Consider the following 23,175-nt stretch of genomic DNA (forward strand, 5'->3'; position numbering starts at 1 on the left):
AGTATGGTGATACTAAACCTGTTATCAGTATCAAAGTCAAAATTTTGGTATGATGACAACTAGGGCTGCTCTGGTGACTGTATTAACACCACACCGGCAGTCGTGACTACAGTAAAATTCTACATGACGGAAATGTTGTCTTATGCACTCGGGACATGTGTTAGTAGTACCCAATTCTATTGTCCCTCTAACCACTCTGACTCCATTGCAAATGCAATGGAAAAGCACATCAGACTTATCATTGAAACAGTATCCTGGTTTTAATACCTTTTACTCCCTTCCTTCTGATCAATTTGAAGAAAAGGTTGAAACTGAGTGGAAAACATGGTCGTTATGGATGTTGTTTCAAAGCCAAACACAATGAAATGGACAGCTCTTTCTAAGCGGAGGATTAATTGAAGTATGTGGACACCTGCTCATCGTACATCTCATTCCAAAATCATGGGCATCATGGGTCCCCCCTTTGCTGCTATAAGTCTCCACTCTTCTAGGAAGGCTTTCCACTAGATGTTGGAACATTGCTGCAGCAATTTGCTTCCGTTCAGCCACGAGCATTAGTCAGGTCGGGTACTGATGTAGGGCGATTAGGCCTGGCTGGCTGTCGGCATTCCAATTCATCCCAAAGGTGTTAGATGAGGTTGAGGTCAGGGCTCTGTGCAGGCCAGTCAAGTTCTTCCACACCGATCTCGACACCATTTCTGTATGGACCTCACTTTGTGCATGGGGCATTGTCATGCTGAAACAGGAAAGGGACTTCCCCAAACTATTGTTACAAAGTTGGAAGTACAGAATTTTCTGGAATGTCATTGTATGCTGTAGAGTTAAGATTTCCCTTCACTGGAACTAAGTGGCCTGAACCATGAATAACAGCCCCAGACCATTATTCCTTCTCCACCAAACTTTACAGTTGGCACTATGCATTCGGGCAGGTATCGTCCTCCTGGCATCTGCCAAACCCAGATTCGTCCATCGGACTGCCATATGGTGAAGCGTGATTCATCACTCCAGAGAATGCGTTTACTCTGCTCCAGAGTCCAATGGTGGCGAGCTTTACACCACTTTTATTTTTACGCGCTACGTGTTTCAGCACTCGGCGGTCCCGTTCTGTGAGCTTGTGTGACCTACCACTTCGCGACTGAGCCGTTGTTGCTCCTAGACGTTTCCACATCACAATAACAGCACTTACATTTGACCGGGGCTGCTCTAGCAGGGCAGACATTTGAACTGACTTGTTGGAAAGGTGACATCCTGTGACGGTGCTACGCTGAAAGTCACAGAGCTCTTCAGTAGGGGCAATTCTACTGCCAGTGTTTGTCTATGGAGATTGATTTGCTGTATGCTCAGATGTATACAGTTGTCAGCAACGGGTGTGGCTGAAGAAGCCGAATCCACTAATTTGAACAATTCAGATTTAGCATACAATTATAGTGAATTTGTATTTGATTTTGAATAGCCTAGTAAAAGGAGTTATATAAATTTAAAAAAATCATAATTAATGTGAAGACACTAGCTTTTTAAGCTACTTCTTTCGCCGCCCCTCCTTCATTCCATTCTCCAGCGTGCAGAGAGGGGCTGTCAACAGTTTCATCAAGTACGCTTTGTTGTGAACATGTTACTGTCGATGTTTCATTTGGTTTCCCAAATTAAGCACTGGGTAGCTGCACAAACAGTTGGAGAGCCTATGGCAGAATATCACCTGTCACTGCAGTGAAATTACCAGAGCAGCCTACCAACATGAGTGAAAAACGTACCGGGGGAAAGATGGCTGCATTCGCTATTCCGGTGCATATGGATCATGTACACTGCTCAAAAAAATAAAGGGAACACTAAAATAACACATCCTAGATCTGAATGAATGAAACATTCTTATTAAATACTTTTTTCTTTACATAGTTGAATGTGCTGACTACAAAATCACACAAATTATCAATGGAAATCAAATTTATCAACCCATGGAGGTCTGGATTTGGAGTCACACTCAAAATTAAAGTGGAAAACCACACTACAGGCTGATCCAACTTTGATGTAATGTCCTTAAAACAAGTCAAAATGAGGCTCAGTAGTGTGTGTGGCCTCCACGTGCCTGTATGACCTCCCTACAACGCCTGGGCATGCTCCTGATGTGGCGGATGGTCTCCTGAGGGATCTCCTCCCAGACCTGGACTAAAGCATCCGCCAACTCCTGGACAGTCTGTGGTGCAACGTGGCGTTGGTGGATGGAGCGAGACATGTTGTCCTAGATGTGCTCAATTGGATTCAGGTCTGGGGAACGGGCAGGCCAGTCCATAGCATCAATGCCTTCCACTTGCAGGAACTGCTGACACACTCCAGCCACATGAGGTCTAGCATTGTCTTGCATTAGAAAGAACCCAGGGCCAACCGCACCAGCATATGGTCTCACAAGGGGTCTGAGGATCTCATCTCGGTACCTTAATGGCAGTCAGGAAGCAACACTGATTGGTAGCCTAAGTGGACAGTTTGATTTCACAGAAGTGTGATTGACTTGGAGTTACATTGTGTTGTTTAAGTGTTCCCTTTATTTTTTTGAGCAGTGTATATTTTGTCTTGCCCCTGTTCTTGCCCATTTGATAGTGGGCCTTTCTAAATCTAATGCTAACCTCTCACCATTACAATAACAGGGGAGCTTAGTATTGTTTTTTCTCACTCATCATTGTTCACGATTCATTCATGATTATTTGTAATCCTGGTATCATCCACAATGTAAAAGTGTTTAGAAACACATTCTATTCTTAATTACAGTAAAAGTGACTCCAAAATGACACAATGCATTATTTACCATTTTCATTTCTACTGGGCACAAAGTAGCAGCAAATGTATCCAACAAATGTGTAGAGTCACAAGCTTGATGTAGTCATAGCATACAATGAAAATACCCTCAAATTAAAGCTGACAATCTGCACTTTAACCTTTTGTAGTCATGGTTTCATTTGAAAACCAAGTCCAAATAATTACTGATTGCGCTGTATCTGTGTTAGATATCAGACCATCAGACAGACAGAATACCTCAGCGTGGAAGGAGTGGGAAGAGTAATGTGTCCCTCAGTTCATTAGTGGTTGAACTTCACTCGTGTTATTTAGTAGAGCCCACTCCATCTCTCTGTTCTGTTGGCTGTCCGGGGGGGGGTAGTGGGGATGGGAGAGGAGAGGGGAGAGGAGTGGGTTGAAGAGGGTGAGTGTTTTCCCAGCAGCTTAGCCTGGTGCTAATGTGATCATAAATCACTCGGTCTATGTGGATGAGACTGAGCTGGGCTCAACTCTGCTGTAGTCTCTATACATGGGCTGGAACCACAGAGTGCACAGTTATAGCACTTTCATTGTGTAGTGGGGGCTCACATTCATTTCCCTTCTATTGAAGCTTGGTTTTCTTTGTGTCCTTTCATTCCTCTCTTCCTTTTCCTCTCTCTCTCCTACCTCCTTCCATCAGGACCAGTACCTGGATAAGTTCTTTGCGTTGGTGCATGCCCTGGACGAGCACATGTTCCCTGTGCGGATCGGAGACGTGCGCATCATGGAGAATAACCTGGAGGCGGAGCTAAAGTCCAGCATCGCAGCACTAAACTCCTCCCAGCTGGAGCCCATCGTCCGATTCCTCCACCTCCTATTGGACAAGCTGGTGGTGCTGGTGGTGCGGCCGCCCGTCATCGCAGGACAGATAGGTTTACTATCCCCCTTAACCTAAGCCTAGCGTAACCTAAGCCTAGCGTAACCTAAGCCTAGCTGTACAACTTAGGCCTTGTGTGAACTATAATATAACCCTCCATTTAATTCCAAAAAATAACATTAAAAGGAAAGAAATGTAACCCCCTCAACTGTGTTTGTGACCCTACCACTACGTATTCTAAACTACTAAACAGCAAGGGATTGCTGCCACTGACTGTACTGTCTCTTACTACGATGTATTGTACCGTCTAGTCCTAAGTATGTGTGTTCCTGTCTGTCTCTGTGTGTCTATAGTGAATCTGGGCCAGGCCTCGTTCGAGGTGATGGCCTCCATAGTGAATCGGCTCCACAAGTACCTAGACACCAGTCAGGACATGCACGGCAGAAACAGTCTGCTCTCCTCTTATATATACTACGTCTTCCGACTGCCCAACATGGACCCCAACTTCCCCTCACCAGGTACACTGTCTGTTCTTGTTTACATTCTATCTGTTCTACTTCTGTTAAATTCATTACATCCAGGTCATAAAGACCATTGGCTACGTCAGGTGAGTTTAGGAAAATAGCGTTTATCAGGAGCAGCAAGTGTCCCTGACTTCCATTGTTTTGTTCCATGTGTGTTTTTGTCTCAGGTCCTGGAGGGCTGGGTGGTTCAGTCCACTATGCCACCATGGCCCGGTCAGCCCAGCGACCAGCTAGCCTAAACCTCAACCGCTCCCGTAGCCTTAGCAACAGTAACCCGGACATCTCCGGAACACCCACGTCCCCTGACGACGAGGTCCGCTCCATCATCGGCAGTAAGGTAAGAGACACCCCACAGACCAGACCTGGCATACATTATGTTCTGTTTGTCAGTACTTTTGGGGTACAGTCAGTCCTTTATGCATCTGTGGTTTAGACCTCTACTTTCAATGAGAGAATAATCTAATCTGAATGATACTATATGGAGAGCAATATATAGGGGTAGCAGGGCTCCAGACCATTTAGTCGCATTTTGCAACCCTTTGTCTTGGCTGTGGAGTAAAATGTTTAATTGACTGCACTGGCGCAAGCTGCACATTCTACCTGGTCACCTCAATTCACATTTTTTTGTGCTGATAAAACCATGATTTGATCAAACAGGAAGGTGCATTATCCTCATGATTGCTGTAATGAATCTCAGCTTTCTGTAGGTATAATCTTGTTTTCTCAGCTCTCAATATTGAGCTCAAAGCACAATGTTTTGCAATCGAGATATCTGATATGGCTTTGAAATACGGAGTTCGCAAAATGCGCATCGGCCATCGCAAGTGATTCATTATACCTAGACTTACTACCGATGCAACGTTTGTCATTTTTTTAGGACTTTAAATTTACTGTTCGATTAATTAATGGCTACTAGCGGTATGTGTTATATAGAGTGAGAGATTTAGCTAATGTTTTTTCAGTTTCCAACTTCTCAGATGGTGAAATAGCACAAATTAAAGTAAACCTGTATGTAATATTAGTGCACATAAAGATGAAGGTAAGTTCATGGAGCCCTATTTTGACAGTAAATATAACAAAAATGGCCTAATTCTCAACCCAAAAATCATGACAATCACTGGATTAGGTTGCATATCAAAAAATCTTGTCCAAGCAGGAATGCATGATTCATGTTAGATAAATGTATTTATTGAATATCATCTCAGTAGTCTGACTACATAAAACACTGTGAAAGACATTCTTAGATGATTACTCCTATTTCTTTTCTATTTCGTGATCCTGCGGAAAAATATTTTTGGGTGCGACCAAATCATGGGCTAGTGTCAACAACTGAACAAGTTTATGGCAGCAGTAACACCAGGGGAAAACGTCAGTCTGGAGCCCCATGTAGCCAAGTGTATTGCAGATAAACTTTGTAAATGAGTTAATAACATGGAGTTCTTTCTCTAATACATCTTACAATGATTCGTTACCCTGATCAAATGACTTGTTGATTCGGTACCCCAAAAGTACTTGACAGATGACTGAGTGAGTGGACACTCCTGTCTTTCTGAATGGTCTGGTCTAACGTGATGCTTGGGATGGATGCTGGCCCATAGAAATAAAATTACCACCCATCATGGCACATAGACTTGAATGGGGATACATGCTCTAGTCATTACTTTAATTATATTTCTATGGTTTCCCCTGTCTGATGAATGATGATACTAAACTAAACCGGCCCTCTCTTTTCTGTGAACCGAGGGAGGGGTGCAGATTGTCATGATGGGATATGCTATCTAATCTGTTCATGCATTGTTGTTTTTGTGAATCAGGGAGTAAATGAAATGATTAGGGTTCTTTAACAAGCTAACTATATTATTCCTCATTGCTGCTTACGGTTCAACCCTCTTAACCTTTAAACCTCTATGCTGTTCTCTCCTCCCCTGTGCTGCTCCGTCCTCTCGCTCGTTGTTCCCTTGCTCCTGCCTGCCCTGTGCCCTTTGACCTGCGACCCCCTGACCTCTCAGGGTCTAGACCGCTCCAACTCCTGGGTGCACACCATGGGGTGTAAGAGCACCCCCTGGGGATCCAGCCCTGTCTCTGACACTGACACCATGCAGGTGCTTCAACAACAACAGAATCTTCCTCTACCCCCTTAAGAAATAACTCACTGTCACCCTCACACCCTACCCTCTTTAACACCAACCTCCACCACCCCCTACCCTCTTTAACCCCAACCTCCCCCACCCCTCACTCCCTGCCCTTCTTAACCCCAACCTCCACCACCCCTCACTCCCTGCCCTTCTTAACCCCAACCTCCACCACCCCTCACTCCCTACCCTCTTTAACACCAACTTCCACCACCCCCTACCCTCTTTAACACCAACCTCCACTACCCCTCACTCCTTACCCTCTTTAACCCCAACCTCCACCACCCCTCATCCCCTACCCTTCTTAACCCCAACCTCCACCACCCCTCATTCCATACCCTTCTTAACCCCAACCTCCACCACCCCTCATTCCCTGCCCTCTTTAACCCCAACCTCCACCTACCCTTCTTAACCCCAACCTCCACCACCCCTCATTCCCTACCCTTCTTAACCCCAACCTCCACTACCCTCTTTAACCCCAACCTCCACCACCCCTCGCACCCTGCCCTTCTTAACCACCACCACCACTCACCTACACGCACCACCAGACTTAGGAAGTCACAGCTGCCTCCATGAACCCTTAACCGCCATCTTTAGTTCTCTCACTTATCACCTTTCTATTTTTTACCTCTCTGTCCAGTTGGTTGGAGAAGAAAAATCTATGCCCACTCTGAAGTTGTAGAGTTGTCAGTAACCGCTTGAAGTCATGTCAAACAAGTACACAGGGCTGCCCCTCATTTCTCTCCACTTTGTAACACCCCCAGTGCAGGAGAGCTGTGTCAGTGAACCTCTAGCCAAGACTCACCTATACACATGTGGCTCAATTAAAAAAAAAAAAAAATCTTCTCATACTTGCCTTTTTAAAAAAATGTAATTGGCGGTTCAGAGGTTACTAATTTCCCAGTTTTCATTTGCTGACTTCATCCTCTCATTCCCTGTCCTGTTTCCTTTTCTTAGCCATGATCATTTAAACCCATGCATGACCTCCTGCTGCTATTAATCTCATTCACCACGTGGGTTCGCCATGATGTGGGATACTGCTGCATGTGGTGGTGTGTTGTGTGTGTGTGTGTGTGTGTGTGTGTGTGTGTGTGTGTGGTTGTCTGTCTCATGTTGTCTTTTTGGTCTCGTCTCCTTCGCTCCTTCTGTGCTGTGTGCAATGACTGTAGGGTGTGTGCACCTTTCAATGTATACACACACACCAAGCCCCTGCCACGTACAACAACAAAGATGAGAGATCACTTCCTCTCTGTCAAGTGGTTTCAACTCGCTATTCGGATTTGACGTTTGGTCCAACCGAATCGGTCATATGGACATTGAGACATTCATTTACTGTAATAGAGAAGTTAACCCTTTTATGTCTCAACTACTCAAATTGTGTGCAGAGCAGATGAGACTGAAATGGGAGGATCAATAAACATTTATTCTGGAAAATGTATGCTCAGTTTGTTGTACCGCTAGCAGCATTTTAGCCAAAGACTGTTATAATAGCTGTCAAGTCTGTGTTTTATAAATGTGCAATAAGCATAAAACACAATTACATAAGGAATTGGCAACTCGTTCTCATTCTGAGAAATAACGTATGCCACTTGATTTCAACATCTGAACAAAGTGGACAGCTAGCGTGCTTTTCAAACACTTGGAGACACAGGTTTGTTCATAACAATTCAACTTTTTTACCTTGTTAGTAAATAGATCCATGTTGGCTAAACTTGAAATATAACAATTAGCTGGCTTGTCACTAACACGTGGGCTTGTGCTTGAGAGATTGTTAATGAGAGATTTGTTTGAGAGCTGTGTTCATTTTCTATAATGCCTGCTATAAGTTATTAGTGAATGTGCATGGTTCTGGTTACATTTGTAACTAAAAGGTCATAGACTCTAAACCCAGATCAGTGATTATTGCATCAAAACAGGTTAAACTATTTTGATTAAATTATTAGTGGGTCTTATGGTTGTGGAATGTGTATATTTAGCCTAGGTATAATTTCAGAAGCCCTGAATTCATTAGATTAATGCTGTCTGTCTGAAATGCAGTGTATTTGACCTTTTAATTGTGCACCAAAGCTCATTTAGAAAAAACAATTACGAAATCTAGATATTGTAAATTGTCCATAAATTAGAACAAATCTAGATGCTTTTTAGGCCATATCGCCCAGCCCTTAGTGTGTATGTGGGGGTCTGCTGGGGGTCTGTGGGTGTATATGTGTTTGTGTAATGTGTTTGCCTGCTTGAGCACTTTGTCATCTTCTTTTCCTGTCTTGGTGTTGTCCTGTGTTGTGACAATGGCTGTCCTCATTGGTTGTCATAAAGGCTATGTTATGGCTCTAGTCATGGCCAAAGATTCAGTAAAATTCATTCATTTGAGGTAAGTTGTACACAGAGGTATTTTTTCCACAGGTTGAGACTGTCTACAAACTGCATATCTAGAGGCATAAGTGTAAAATATATATCAGATTATGTGTGTAAGAAGAAAGATAAATATGAGGAAACTCAAGCATTCTGTAACTATGTGGAACTGTAGTTAAGGTTATATGATGAGGGCTGTTGTGTGTTTGTGTGATTGTTGTTTGTGTTCATGTTTGTTAACTGTGTGTAATTCTGCTAGGTGCTACAGCTATAACCGTAGCCCCTCAATAACCTGTTGTTGTTGTCACATCCCATCCATCCCACCCATAGGCCATGGAGCGCTGTGGCAACCGCATGTCTTCGCACACTGAGAGCACCAGTTTCTTGCAAACTTTAACAGGACGGTTACCCACCAAAAAGGTACCAGCCACTGTCTACACGGGGGAAGAGCCATACGGAGCCCCCTCACCTTATTCGCCTGTTTATGCGTATGTCTGTGGATGTGTGCCTCTTGATTGGATTGTGTATTTGGATGTAGTGTAGATGTCCCGCCTCTTGGCTGTGATTTGAAGTGTGATGTTGACAGTATTGCACAGGAGGTGTGTGGCGTACCAGGCACTAACTGTAGCACTGCTATCCTTGTTCAGGTAAATGGCACTCACTTGATGTTTCTATTTGAATGAAGCCTCTGTTTTCATTGTTACCACCAGACACAGACACACGAAGTGGATTGTTGAGTAAATATGGCATATGTACAATAAGATCAGGGGTTCCCTAACCGTCTTACGCTCAAAAGCTGTCTGCAAGAGTTCATTGAAACACTCTCTATTGACTCTATAATTGTAGGCATTCTATAGTACTAATATTATAGATATCATCATAGTTAGTTAATTAAAGGTTAAATAAATCAAGGGATAAGGTTTAGGAACCCCTGTATTGAGAATGATTGTGTATTTCGGCACATAGTACAGTGTTTATATAATGCCAGATTGTGATGCAGAGGAATGTCTCTCGGTGCTCTGTTGTAAGAAGGACCACCTGCCTGGGTCAAGGAGTTCTTGGTTCAGCTTGGCACTTGGTTCCATTGCAGTGACCAACTAAATCCGGGCCAGGTTGAACCAGGTCTGATGTGCTGTACTACGCGTGTCTGACTGTCTGGTCCGTGTGTCTCTGTGTCTCAGTTGTTCCATGAGGAACTGGCTCTACAGTGGGTGGTGAGCAGTGGCAGCGTCAGGGAGGGAGCTCTCCAACAGGCCTGGTTCTTCTTCGAGCTCATGGTAAGACCGAACACTACACAGTTTCACACTGCCGAGCCGTACCGCTGTGGCCTGGTTACATGTCCACCATAGTTTCTGGAGCCGTGTTGGAAAGGACAATGTGATAAGTAAATATCCAGGTAAAGACCGTATGGTTCAGGATAGTGTGACAAGGGTTCACTGTCGTGCTTTTCATCCTGGTACCATAACTACGATTCCCACTACATGGCCAAGCTGCAAAGTAAAACATTTGGCTTTATCGGAAACATTTATGAAAACAAAAAGTTATTGGTTTTCATTTAAATTTAGGGTAAGGCATAAGGTTAGTGTGATTGGAGTTCGGTTTAAAATCAGATTTTATGAAGAGATTGTAGGACTGGACAGGGCTTCCGACTTTGCAACTTGGGCAGATAGTGAGGACCCATGACTACCACTACGTGTTGGGCCCTGTCTCACCTTGATGACCTCACACCCCCAGGTGAAGAGCATCATCCATCACCTGTACTTCACCGACCGGCTGGAGTCGCCCAGGAAGAACCGTTTCCCCGAGCGCTTCATGGATGACATCACAGCCCTGGTCAGCACCATTGCTGGGGACATTGTCTCACGCTTTCAGAAGGTACGTTGTCACGGGGACACACAGGGACAATAAAGATGTGGCCGACATCAACACAGCATGTTTTAATTCCATTAACCACACAGCTACTTCCAATACAGTGAATGGTCTGAATGAACCTTATCGGGTTTTAAGTATATCAGAGTGGGTAGCGCTCTCTACACTCAAACCTGACCTCTGACCCTGTGTTTCTGTTCAATCAGGACCTGGAGCTGGTGGAGCGTCTTAACACCAGCCTGGCCTTCTTCCTGAATGACCTGCTGTCTGTCATGGACCGAGGCTTCGTCTTCTCCCTCATAAAGACCTACTGGAAACAGGTACTGGGAGAGGGAACAAACTGCTTTAGCACCCCAACATAACAGCACCTCAATGACAACATCCCTGCAGAATCTACTTTCATTTGAAAGGCTTGTGTTGAAACCACTATGGTAGATTTTGGACTTTGTGTACATGATTTTAGCCACAACAGTACTCTGTCCTGCTCATTACTATTGGGTATCACTTGGGAGTAAAGGGCCTCAACAGTGCCTTTCCATCGAACCCTGTTTTGGGCAGTTTTCTAGACATCATTTCATGTGTCCCCAGGTGTCCACTAAGCTGTACATGCTGCAGAACCCCACTCTGGAGTCTCTGAGACTGGACTTACTGAGGATCGTCTGCAGCCACGAGCACTATGTCACCCTTAACCTGCCCTGCAGCCTGCTCACGCCCCCCGCCTCGCCATCTCCCAGCGTGTCCTCCGCAACCTCGCAGGTCAGATATGCACAGTACATACATGCTAGACACACACAGACTCACCGGATACACACACACTGGACACACACATCCACATCCTATCTGGATGATTACGAGGTGTGTGGAAAATGTCTCTGAATCATCCCCTGCTCGTCTTTCTCTCCCTACCTCTCTCCCTACCTCTTTCCATCTCTACAGAGCTCAGGCTTCTCCACCCATGCGCAGGACCAGAAGATAGCCAACATGTTTGAGCTGTCTGTCCCCTTCAGAGAGCAGCACTACCTGGCTGGACTGGTGCTGTCTGAGCTGGCTGTCATCCTGGACCCAGAGGCCGAAGGGTCAGTACACTGTGTTAATGTGTTTGTGACAGGGAGAGATTGTCATTTGCCCCGCATGTCTGTTTCTGTCTCTCTACCCTCTCAATGCTAAGGGGTCTGTACAATGTGTTACTGTGTTTGTGTGAGACAGGTTAGGTCCATTTGACCCCTCTTTCTTTTTCAACCCTCTCAAGGCTGATGGTCAGTACATTTTAAGGGTGTTTTCACATGTAGTCCTCTTTAAAATAACCAATCTCAGTCCTCTAAAGTGTTTTTTTTTATTTTTTTATTATTTTTTTAAGAAGCAAAAGAGCTCCGTTGTCTTTGTCGTCACACGGCTTTTGCCTTGGAATAAGGACTCAACTCTTTTGCCAGTTCACTTCACCTATTTTGTGGTCTGAGTCCTCTTTGCATTCACACTGCTATGTTTAGAAAGGAACCCAGATCTTTTTCCAACATTCACTCAATGCACTGTGGGTTTTTATAAAGTGCAGGACAAGCCATTTCATCACAATATGTTATCGGACAGCTAGATATACTGTATGCCTACCTACATTTTGGAATCTAAAAGATGGCAATTATTGTCACCTTTTGACTAAATGCAATCAGAAGATACTATTAAGATGTAAATTATTATTGGAAACAGAATAAATAGCAGAAGAATAACTGCAGATTAAATAATGCTGTAATTGAAAATTGATCACACAATATAAGCCCCTTTAAGAGCTAGAATAGATGTTGAACCCTATGTTGTGATTCTCACCAAACATGTTATCTTCTCACGCTATTCAAGCCCCTATAGATCACATAATACAAACAAATAATCTCAACTAAAAACTCCACACGTTTAGGATTTTCTGTGCATCCTTGACAATCGCTAATCAATATCCAAAAACAGAACGTTTTATCAGTGAACCTGCGCATCATCATTTTCTCTTTTGTGGCACCAATGTGAGAGGTTATGACAGGGGAAACTGTGTTGCAGTAGTTTAGTGTGTGGCGCCAGAATAATGACAAGCGAACCTGGGGAGATTTGCATTCACATTGCCCTACAAAAGGTTACCGGGCCACAGAATTCAAGCGATTCAAGCTCAGACCCCCTCTCGAGATGGTCTCAGTTCGTTTGGCTTCAGGGGCTCTTTTGAGGGGCCGGAATTCCTTTGGAGTGTTCACACTAGGGCTGTTACAGTAACTGTATTACCGCCACACCGCCAGTCACGAGTCATGGAGGCAGTCAAATTCCATGTGATCATTTAGTCACTTTAATTAGGCTTCTCCAAGCCTACCAAATGTGCTAACTGCCTGGTACTCAGCACTATCACTCTGACATCAATGCAAATGTTTTCGAAAATCGGATCAAAGACTTCATGAGAGCCCATGAGCTCATGTTGTGCAACATTTTTATAGGCTATGTAATTGTGTGAGACAACCGAGTGATGACCTCTATTAAAAAGAGGAGGAGCCCATCAGCTTTCTATAGGCTAGGCCTACAATATTTATTTCTCAACTTTCCTAATATTAAGCACATTGCTTCTCTTTAAAACAGGCTGGCTGGCATGAAAATGAACCACGGGAAAAGCGTATAACATTAGTTTTTCACAATTCCTGACATTCAATCCTCGTAAAAAATTAGGTTAGGATCACCACTTTATTTTAAGAATGTGAAATGTAAGAATAATAGAGAGAATGATGTATTTCAGCTTTTATTTATTTCATCACATTCCCAGTGGGTCAGAAGTTTACATACACTCAATTAGTATTTGGTAGTAATGCCTTAAACAATTTAAATTTGGGTCAAACGTTTCGGGTAGCCTTCCACAAGCTTCCCACAATAAGTTGGGTGAATTTTGGCCCATTCCTCCTGACAGAGCTGGTGTAACTGAGTCAGGGTTTGTAGGCCTCCTTGCTCACACACACTTTTTCAGTTCTACCCACAAATGTTCTATAGGATTGAGGTCAGAGCTTTGTGATGGCCACTCTAATACATTGACTTTGTTGTCCTTAAGCCATTTTGCCCCAACTTTGGAAGTATGCTTGGGGTCATTGTCCATTTGGAAAACCAAGCTTTAACTTCCTGACTAATGTCTTGAGATGTTGCTTCAATGTATCCACATAATTTTCCCTCTTCATGATGCCATCTATTTTGTGAAGTGCACCAGTCCCTCCTGCAGCAAAGCATCCCCACAACATGATGCTGCCACCCCCCGTGCTTCACGGTTGGGATGGTGTTCTTCGGCTTGCAAGCCTCCCCCCTTTTCCTCCAAACATAAAGATGGTCATTATGGCCAAACAGTTCTATTTTTGTTTCATCAGACCAGAGGACATTTCTCCAAAAAGCACGATCTTTGCCCCCATGTGCAGTTGCAAACCGTAGTCTGGCTTTTTTATGGCAGTTTTTAAGCAGTGTTTTCTCCTTGCTGAGCGGCCTTTCAGGTTATGTCGATATAGAACTCGTTTACTGTGGATATAAATACTTTTGTACCTGTTTCCTCCAGCATCTTCACAAGGTCCTTTGCTGTTGTTCTGAAATGCATCCACATGTACACCTTCTTGAAATACATCCACTGGTACACCTCCAATTGACTCAAATGATGTCAATTAACCTATCAGAAGCTTCTAATGCCGTGACATCATTTTCTGGAATTTTCCAAGCTAGTTTAAAGGCACAGTCAACTTAGTGTGTGTAAACTTCTGACCCACTGGAATTGTGATACAGGGAATTATCAGTGAAATCTGTCTGTAAACAATTGTTGGAAAATTTACGTGTCATGCACAAAGTAGATGTCCTAACCGACTTGCCAAAACTATAGTTTGTTAACAAGAAATTTGTGGAGTGGTTGAAAAACGAGTTTTAATGACTCCAACCTAAGTGTATGTAAACTTCCGACTTCAACTGTATATTATTTAGTATATGTAAAGACCAGATTAAATCAAGAATAATCTGGTGGGTGACAATATTAGCATATCGCTTGTGTGCAGTAAGGCAAGAAACAGTTCATGCTTCTTTTTTTTTGCTACTTTTTCAAATCATAGACGCACACCTCATGTAGCCTAGCCCATAGGCCTATATGTTTTGAGAATGTTTGTATCACAACAACACAAAAAGCCAAAGTGGCCAAATAACTTCTTAAAATGAAGCGCATTGATCCGCTTTACAACTGTTGTAGTGCTTAACTGGCATACATACGTAGAGCTGAGTTTGATGCATAATGCATAATCCTATTTGTGGTCAGTTTTGAGAATGGTGTTTTCCTGCTAATGGAACATTTGCGCTTACAGCCTACTGCCGTGTGCGCATTGCTGTTCTTATAATATATAGAAATAGCCTAATAGTTTAACATTTTAAACTAAAGGGTCTAAGCTAATGGCTGTATTAATTTGGGATCTGTCGCATCCCACAACTGTCCCAGACTATGTTTGGAATATTTATTTCTCTCCCCGGCTAGAATGAGTCAGCTTTTGTACTATGGGGTATAGTAGATTGACATAGGCTAGTGCTTTTGCTGTTCGTTAGGCCTACACATCTTGTTGGCGGACGAAAAGTAAATGTGTACAGTTCTCCCAATATCTTCAATATGCGCCTCGGAAGTGGATAAGGACGCACGCCGTTGCGTCCCCGATTTTGTCGATCTTCACTTGTAGCCTGTGAGAAAGACCCGATCATGTGACGGAGAGCCATGTGAGTGAGAGGTGCTTCGGAGAACGCAGCCGGGAGATGGGAATGTTTGGGTGCATTACCGCCACACAAAGGGGATGCCGCTGGGAAATTCGAGGTATTATCAAGTTCTTGTCATATTATCTAACCATATAGCCCAACATTTGCATCACAACTTAAGTTACATAAATTATTCTAAATTAAGCATATTGAAGTATCTGTTTCTTTGTTAACCGCTCATCACAGAATTGTCGCTTGTGCGCACCTCAAATCGTTCGGAGAAAATATCCTTTATTTTATTCAGCTTTGTTCAATTGTGTTCTTACTATAAAATAATGCCATGGAATTCTAAGAAAATCTAGTCTGCTAAATGAACTTGTGTAGCCCACAGCCATTTGGCATAGACAGATCAGGACAACGCAGATTATGCTTTTCTGTTCTTCTGAAATAGACTACATTCTCTTCATATTATGTGTCTATAGACCTGTCTAAAATAAATAATGGATTTATTGTGATGGTGTAGGCTATATGTTATTTTTTTGGTAATTTTTATTTATTTATGTAGATGTTCCAAAGGTCTGCATCAGTGGCTTGTATGCTATGTGTGGAAACCAGGAGATACTAAATGTCTCTACGTTAATAAAAGGTCAATTACCGTGAAACCGGCTGGCATTTTCATGACCGCCACAGCCCTAGTTCACGCTGCACCAACATTTTTACGAACCGCACTGAGTTCACAAAAACTGTCTGAAAGGGACAATTATTGAGACCGGTTCTTTTAAACCCCCCTCCCTCCCTCTCCCTACCACCCGCTCTCTCTCTATGCTGTAGGATGTTTGGCTTACATAAGAAGGTGGTCAGTGTGGTACATAACCTGCTGTCCAGCCATGACTCCGACCCCCGCTACGCTGACCCCGAGGTCAAGGCCCGCGTCGCCATGCTCTACCTGCCGCTCATCGGCATCGTCATGGAAACACTTCCCCAGCTTCACGACTTCACAGGCAAGTCTACATACTAAATATAGCCCTCCGAGTCCCAACCCTCCAGGGTTAGGCAGTAGTTATGTGGAGTTTGTCCAGACTTGAATGGTCTGTGTGGTTAATATTTAAAGGAAGATTAAATGGTTTTAAAAATCTATGGACATCACACTGGTTCAGGTGCTTCTCAGGAAAAGCACATTGAAAAACATTAAACAATGTCTGCGAGTCTAAAGTGCTAGTCCCAACAGTGATTTGTTTTGTGCTGGTTGATCCTGATTGGTTTCTCTCCTCTAGAGTCCCATAACCAGTGGGGTCGTCCCGGCGGGGCTCAGGGGGGTGGGGCCGGGGGGGACGAGTCTGGAGAGGACGGCAACAGCATGATCAGTCAGACCGTTGCCATGGCAATAGCAGGGACATCCGCTCCGATATCTCGTCCCAGCAGCTTCCTGCTCAACCCACAGGTAACTTACACTTCCTGTTCTCTCTTTCTCTTTCATCCCTTCCTCCTTGTTCCAACTTTCTCCCTGTTTCCTCTTCCTGAGGCTCTCTCGTTCTCCCTCTTTATTTTCAAAAAAATGTTCAAATTCTTTTTTCTCTCGCTCTCAATACCCCCCCCCCCCCCCCCCTCAGGCCAGTCGTCAGCATGGCACCTTCTCAGCAGAGTCCAGCCGCAGCCTGTTGATCTGTCTGTTGTGGGTTCTGAAGAATGCTGATGAGTGTGTCCTACAGAAGTGGTTCTCTGACCTGTCTGTCTCCCAGCTCAATCGTCTGCTGGACATGCTCTACCTATGTGTCTCCTGCTTCGAGTACAAGGTAACGTTGCACCTGGAGCACAACAAAAGGACTCATGTTGTACTTTGTTCATATCATTTGTAGTACTAGTGTAATGCCTCAGTTCCGTAGAAGCACGTCAAGTGTATTGCCTCACCGACAGTCCTTTATTTCATCCCTGGATAAGACTGGATGGAAACTACTTTCAAATGGTTCTATGAGTTGGTCTTGAAATATGAGAGCTGTCTTTACTCTGTACTACTCCACATCAGTGTTCCACCTCCTCTTATGGCATTTCTGATCCATCTTACCTCTCTTGTTTTGGTGGTGTGGTGCAGTAACCCTGTAACTTTTCTCTATCCTCGTCATGGAAAAAGGCCCATGTTGTGTTCACCATGCAGGGGAAGAAGGCCTTTGAGCGCATGAACAGCCTGACCTTCAAGAAGTCCAAGGACATGAAGGTCAAGCTGGAGGAGGCTATACTGGGGAGCATCGGGGCACGCCAGGAGATGGTCCGTCGCAGCAGGGGACAGCTAGGTACACTAGGTAACACGGAGCGCACACACGTTTTGGGAAAAGTGATCTTAAAATGACCATTCCATCTCTCTCCCCTTAACTTATCTTGCCCTTTCCCTCCCTCCCTCTCCTTCCATTTTCTCTTTCTCCTCTCCTGCAGAGAGGAGTCCATCAGGCAGTGCCTTCGGCAGCCAGGAGAACCTGCGCTGGAGGAAAGACATGACACACTGGCGCCAGAACAGCGAGAGGATGGACAAGTATGCTTACCTTTTTACTGTGTTTGAGAAAGTCTACGTGTTTAGGCTGCTATTGGTCAGCATCATGTAATCAAAGTCAAGACGTCACAATACACTGATGATAATTTCTGGCCAAGATAATGCATATGTCGCCATCTCACAATGCACTCAGGCCCTATAGTGGGGTTCTTAGAAGAAACGAGAATCTGATTGAAATGAACAAGCCCACACAGAGAGAGAGAGCATCTTTTTTGGAGTCCTGGTTCTACAACAGTAGAATGCATGCTAATGGCTCCTATTGTATTTGGTTGATGATTGTCAGACACCTGTGCCTTTTCTTCTGTCTCTGTGTGATTTGATTTGTGCTGTTAACTCATTCCTCCATATGTTCTCTGTGCTGTGTCTCTGTAGGAGCCACAGATCACTCAGGTATTGTATTGTATTGTATTGAATGGTGTCAACCTGGAGTCAGTGTGCTGCAGTGCTTTGAGTTCCTCCCTGCTGCTTCAGTGACCTGAACCCTGACCCATTACCCCCCGAACCCTGACCTCTCCTGTAACGGTGCTTGAGGTGTTTGTCTGTCTGGTGCCTGCAGTGGGCCTGCTGTGCTTTTAACCAGTGTGCCGTGCTTCTCCTTTGGATCCTGACTGATGTGTCTGTCTTCCCTATTCTGGGGTTAGATGGGTGAAATCAATGTGATTCTGACGCAGCTGGTAGGGTTAGTCAAGTTGTTCTCTTCTCAATGATCTGATGATTAGAATCTGTGACAATTCACACAGTAGAAAAAGGTAGATGATTGTACAGCATGTGTACTTTCCCTTTTTAAAATGAAGTCTCTTCTGAAACAGACCCGTTTGTACTACTGATGTCATTAGTCAACTAAGAAACATACTACAACACTACAGAGAAGTGGTCAAAGTATACTTCTCTCCATCCCCCGATGCCCCCCCGGCCCTAACCCCCCTCCAGCCTTACCCCTCTGCTGCCTATCTCTCTCCCACCCTGGTGGGGCAAGGGATGGAGGTGCGTTTGGGCCCCTGGTCCCCTGCTCTCCTCTCTGTGTGCTAGCTATGCCATTTCATGCAGTGTGTAGCTACCGTGTTCTGTGGACTCTGTGGTGAACCGTGTGAGTACCGTGTACTGTGGAGTCTGTGGTGAACCGTTTGAGTACCGTGTATTGTGTACTCTGTGGTGAACCGTGTGAGTACTGTGCAGGTTTAGAGACAGCGTCCTACTACGCAACCCAGGTAGTCGAACCCAAACCCAGGAGCCTTTAGTTGTTAGGTGTGTAACTCCTCATCATCAACAACTGTAACAACATAATCATAACCCCCCCCCACCACCACCACCCTCATTCTACTCCTCAACCCCTCCATCCATCCATCCATCCATCCATCCATCCATCCCAAGCCCCCTACAGTACTTTGCACATGGAAGAGCTCCTTTCTGTGTGCAATGGCTTGAATGTGACTGACTGGCATGAGTGCTGTGTCATTCAAGGGGACCTCGTGAATATGGAGCTGGCTGGCGGCCATCTTGGAGAGTGTCTGACCATCTATCACTTCCTGTTTCCTGTGACAGAACCAGAGCGGAGCTGGAGCACGAAGCACTTATTGATGGTAACCTGGCAACCGAGGCAAACCTGATCATTCTGGACACTTTGGAGATCATCGTTCAGGTAGAAAGACCTACACACACAGACACACAGACAGACAGACAGGTTGGACATTTGAGACAATTTAGGCAAAATGTCCATACTGGAGACAATAAAGATTGATTGATTGGTTTATTAATATATGTGCATCTGTGTCTGTATAGACGGTGTCTGTGACAGAGTCTAAGGAGAGTATCCTGGGTGGAGTGTTGAAGGTGCTCCTCCACAGCATGGCCTGTAACCAGAGTGCCCTCTACCTGCAGCACTGCTTTGCTACACAGAGGGCTCTCGTCTCAAAGGTCAGATAAGTAGCTGTGTACAATCACCTTATCCTTAGACGTGTGGCGCTTTCCTGGGATTTTGTGAAATCAATTTGTAAAATATCTGCATACTGTAATGTCTGTTTATATCTTTGTCTGTCCTGTGTTATACTTATGTACATTTGTCTGTGCGTGCATGTGTAGTTCCCCGAACTGCTGTTTGAAGAGGAAACAGAGCAGTGTGCTGACCTGTGTCTGCGTCTGCTGAGGAACTGTAGCAGCAGTATCGGCACCATCCGAGCCCACGCCTCCGCTTCACTCTACCTGCTCATGAGGCAGAACTTTGAGATCGGCAACGTGAGTACACCATCAGGACAACACACAGCAAACACGGATACTTAGAGGACTGTCTACATAGAGCCAGCTGCATACATAGAGGACTGTCTACATAGAGCCAGCTGCAAACATAGAGGACTGTCTACATAGAGCCAGCTGCAAACATAGAGGACTGTCTACATAGAGCCAGCTGCATACATAGAGGACTGTCTACATAGAGCCAGCTACAAACATAGAGGACTGTCTACATAGAGCCAGCTGCATACATAGAGGACTGTCTACATAGAGCCAGCTGCAAACATAGAGGACTGTCTACATAGAGCCAGCTGCATACATAGAGGACTGTCTACATAGAGCCAGCTGCATACATAGAGGACTGTCTACATAGAGACAGCTACATACATAGAGGACTGTCTACATAGAGCCAGCTGCATACATAGAGGACTGTCTACATAGAGCCAGCTGCACACATAGAGGACTGTCTACATAGAGCCAGTTGCACACATAGAGGACTGTCTACATAGAGCCAGCTGCATACATAGAGGACTGTCTACATAGAGCCAGCTGCAAACATAGAGGACTGTCTACATAGAGCCAGCTGCATACATAGAGGACTGTCTACATAGAGCCAGCTGCATACATAGAGGACTGTCTACATAGAGACAGCTACATACATAGAGGACTGTCTACATAGAGCCAGCTGCATACATAGAGGACTGTCTACATAGAGCCAGCTGCACACATAGAGGACTGTCTACATAGAGCCAGTTGCACACATAGAGGACTGTCTACATAGAGCCAGCTGCATACATAGAGGACTGTCTACATAGAGCCAGCTGCAAACATAGAGGACTGTCTACATAGAGCCAGCTGCGTTCCTATTTTCATTATAACTATTGATTCTCCTCACAGGTTCCTTCTTTTCAGGACAGGTGAATGTACCTGTTCAATGTTCTCACTCCTACTGTCCCTTCCGTAGAATTTTGCACGTGTCAAGATGCAGGTGACCATGTCCCTGTCCTCCCTGGTGGGAACGTCTCAGAACTTCAACGAGGAGTTCCTCCGACGTTCCCTGAAGACCATCCTGACCTACGGAGAGGAAGATCTGGAACTCAGGGAGACCACCTTCCCTGATCAGGTACCACTACGCAGATATACTGGATACCAATAGATTACTGACCTTTTGTTATTGTAGTACAGAACATTAGGACTACTTGTTCAATATACAACTCCATGAAAACAATGAAAGTTTGTCAGACCTCCCAGAAAATGGATGATATGACAGGAAGTACCTTATCCAATCATGTGAGATGCTGCCATCTTATTAATCATGCTTCATGTCTTAATCTGTATTCCAGGTTCAGGACCTGGTGTTCAACCTCCACATGATCCTGTCTGATACAGTCAAGATGAAGGAGCACCAGGAGGACCCAGAGATGCTCATAGACCTCATGTACAGGTATGAACAACACACACACACACACACACACACACACACACACACACACACACACACACACACACACAGTGAACTTTTCTTGAGTGTGTTTCTGTGTCCAGGATCGCTAAGGGTTACCAGACGTCTCCAGACCTGCGTCTGACGTGGCTGCAGAACATGGCGGGTAAACACTCTGAGAGGACCAATCACGCAGAGGCAGCCCAGTGTTTGGTGCACAGCGCCGCCCTGGTGGCAGAATACCTCAGCATGCTGGAGGACCGCAAGTACCTGCCGGTCGGCTGTGTCACCTTCCAGGTCAGGCCAAGGGAGAGGACTCTTTTAGGATTGTGTAGATGTGGGTATTTTTGTTTGGACCCGGCAGTCATCCTTTAACCTTCACCTGGAGAGATGTAGCACTGCAGGTTTCATCCTAGCTGAGTGCCATCACAACTGACTCAACTAATGAATTGAATATACAGAGTGAAATGTTGTAAGGAACATTAATACCATGATGAACCCATTACAGTATTATGTCTAAATAATGAGTGATCATGTCTAACTTGTCTCTCTGCATCAGAACATCTCTTCCAACGTGCTTGAGGAGTCAGCAGTGTCTGATGACGTGGTGTCTCCTGATGAAGAGGGTATCTGCTCTGGGAAATACTTCACTGAGGCTGGCCTGGTGGGACTGCTGGACCAGGCTGCTTCCTCCTTCTCCATGGTGAGTGGCTGTGATGATTATGGATGGGCAGATTATTAAACCTACATTTGAATCACATCACAAACCTGCTATGACAAAATCACACATTTCTTTCAATCCCAGTCAAATGTTTAACCTCAACTCCACCAATCTCAGTATATTATTTAACTTTAAAGCTGTGCAGTGTGAATAAGACAACCCCCCTCCCCCCAGGCTGGTATGTACGAGGCGGTGAATGAGGTGTACAAGGTACTGATCCCCATTCACGAGGCCAGCCGGGATGCCAAGAAGCTGGCCACCATACATGGTAAACTACAGGAAGCCTTTGGCAAAATCGTACACCAGGTAATTCCACATGCTTTATCCATCTCCTGTACATACTGTACGTATAGAGAACAGACTGACACCGGACATTGTTACGTGCCCTACCTCAATGTGGAGGTTGTGTAGGACTGCCTGTCTATCCTGGATGCCACGTGTCTATCTGGGGTTCTGGGACAGTGTGTTTCAGAGAGAGGAACAGGACTTTGTCATGTTCTGTGACTACTGTAGCGTGTGTATGTGTGTGTTAGGAGCAGGAACCCATTGTCTGTGGGTGGCATGCTGAAAATAACATGCCAAATATGTACACTTCCAGACAGACACACAGTCACAAAACCCACTCGCATACATTCGTACTCTCACACACACAATTTATTATTTATAGAGGTCTCATACACCCACAGACAAACATGAATTCACGCCACACACTTATACACTCATTTAAACCCACACACTGTTCATAAACACACAATTACCAATGACCTGAACTGCTTTGCATTAAATGTTTTTATGAAAACAATTATTTGCTGTTTTTCCCAATGGAACTTTTTATTTCCCCCTGGGGATTCAGAAAGAGAACCTGCCTTCCCTGTTCTATGGATAGCTTTTAAAGTGCCTTTTCATTTAAATACAGTCTGCATGGGGTGACTATAGCAGTACAGTATGGCCTGTCCCACAGGGATATGATATTAAAGACCTGAGACTCCCCTGGCTGTGTTTTAGGCTAGAGGGAGTACGAGAATTAGATTAAGGTTAG

General features: G+C 44.7%; 1 protein-coding gene across 17 annotated transcripts in view; it reads left to right on the top strand.

Annotated features, from left to right (window-relative positions):
* Positions 1-23,175, top strand: part of dock7 (dedicator of cytokinesis 7) — a 61,627-nt gene that overhangs the window by 31,882 nt on the left and 6,570 nt on the right. For 3 of the 17 annotated variants that reach the window (XM_071346267.1, XM_071346261.1, XM_071346262.1), the window contains exons 19-42: positions 3,446-3,677; positions 3,976-4,140; positions 4,314-4,483; positions 6,156-6,248; positions 8,958-9,047; positions 9,809-9,904; positions 10,362-10,502; positions 10,703-10,816; positions 11,085-11,252; positions 11,433-11,572; positions 16,038-16,207; positions 16,481-16,647; positions 16,817-16,999; positions 17,335-17,503; positions 17,634-17,730; positions 18,121-18,138; positions 19,291-19,387; positions 19,528-19,662; positions 19,828-19,980; positions 20,939-21,097; positions 21,318-21,418; positions 21,520-21,712; positions 21,975-22,118; positions 22,311-22,442. In XM_071346267.1, coding sequence (XP_071202368.1) covers positions 3,446-3,677; positions 3,976-4,140; positions 4,314-4,483; positions 6,156-6,248; positions 8,958-9,047; positions 9,809-9,904; positions 10,362-10,502; positions 10,703-10,816; positions 11,085-11,252; positions 11,433-11,572; positions 16,038-16,207; positions 16,481-16,647; positions 16,817-16,999; positions 17,335-17,503; positions 17,634-17,730; positions 18,121-18,138; positions 19,291-19,387; positions 19,528-19,662; positions 19,828-19,980; positions 20,939-21,097; positions 21,318-21,418; positions 21,520-21,712; positions 21,975-22,118; positions 22,311-22,442 — 3,327 coding nt within the window. The remainder of the gene's footprint in view (positions 1-3,445; positions 3,678-3,975; positions 4,141-4,313; positions 4,484-6,155; positions 6,249-8,957; positions 9,048-9,808; positions 9,905-10,361; positions 10,503-10,702; positions 10,817-11,084; positions 11,253-11,432; positions 11,573-16,037; positions 16,208-16,480; positions 16,648-16,816; positions 17,000-17,334; positions 17,504-17,633; positions 17,731-18,120; positions 18,139-19,290; positions 19,388-19,527; positions 19,663-19,827; positions 19,981-20,938; positions 21,098-21,317; positions 21,419-21,519; positions 21,713-21,974; positions 22,119-22,310; positions 22,443-23,175) is intronic. The other 14 variants (XM_071346264.1, XM_071346265.1, XM_071346269.1 and 11 more) reach the window with 11 other exon arrangements.

Source organism: Salvelinus alpinus, chromosome 16 (genome assembly GCF_045679555.1).
Source record: "Salvelinus alpinus chromosome 16, SLU_Salpinus.1, whole genome shotgun sequence".
NCBI lineage: Eukaryota > Metazoa > Chordata > Actinopteri > Salmoniformes > Salmonidae > Salvelinus > Salvelinus alpinus.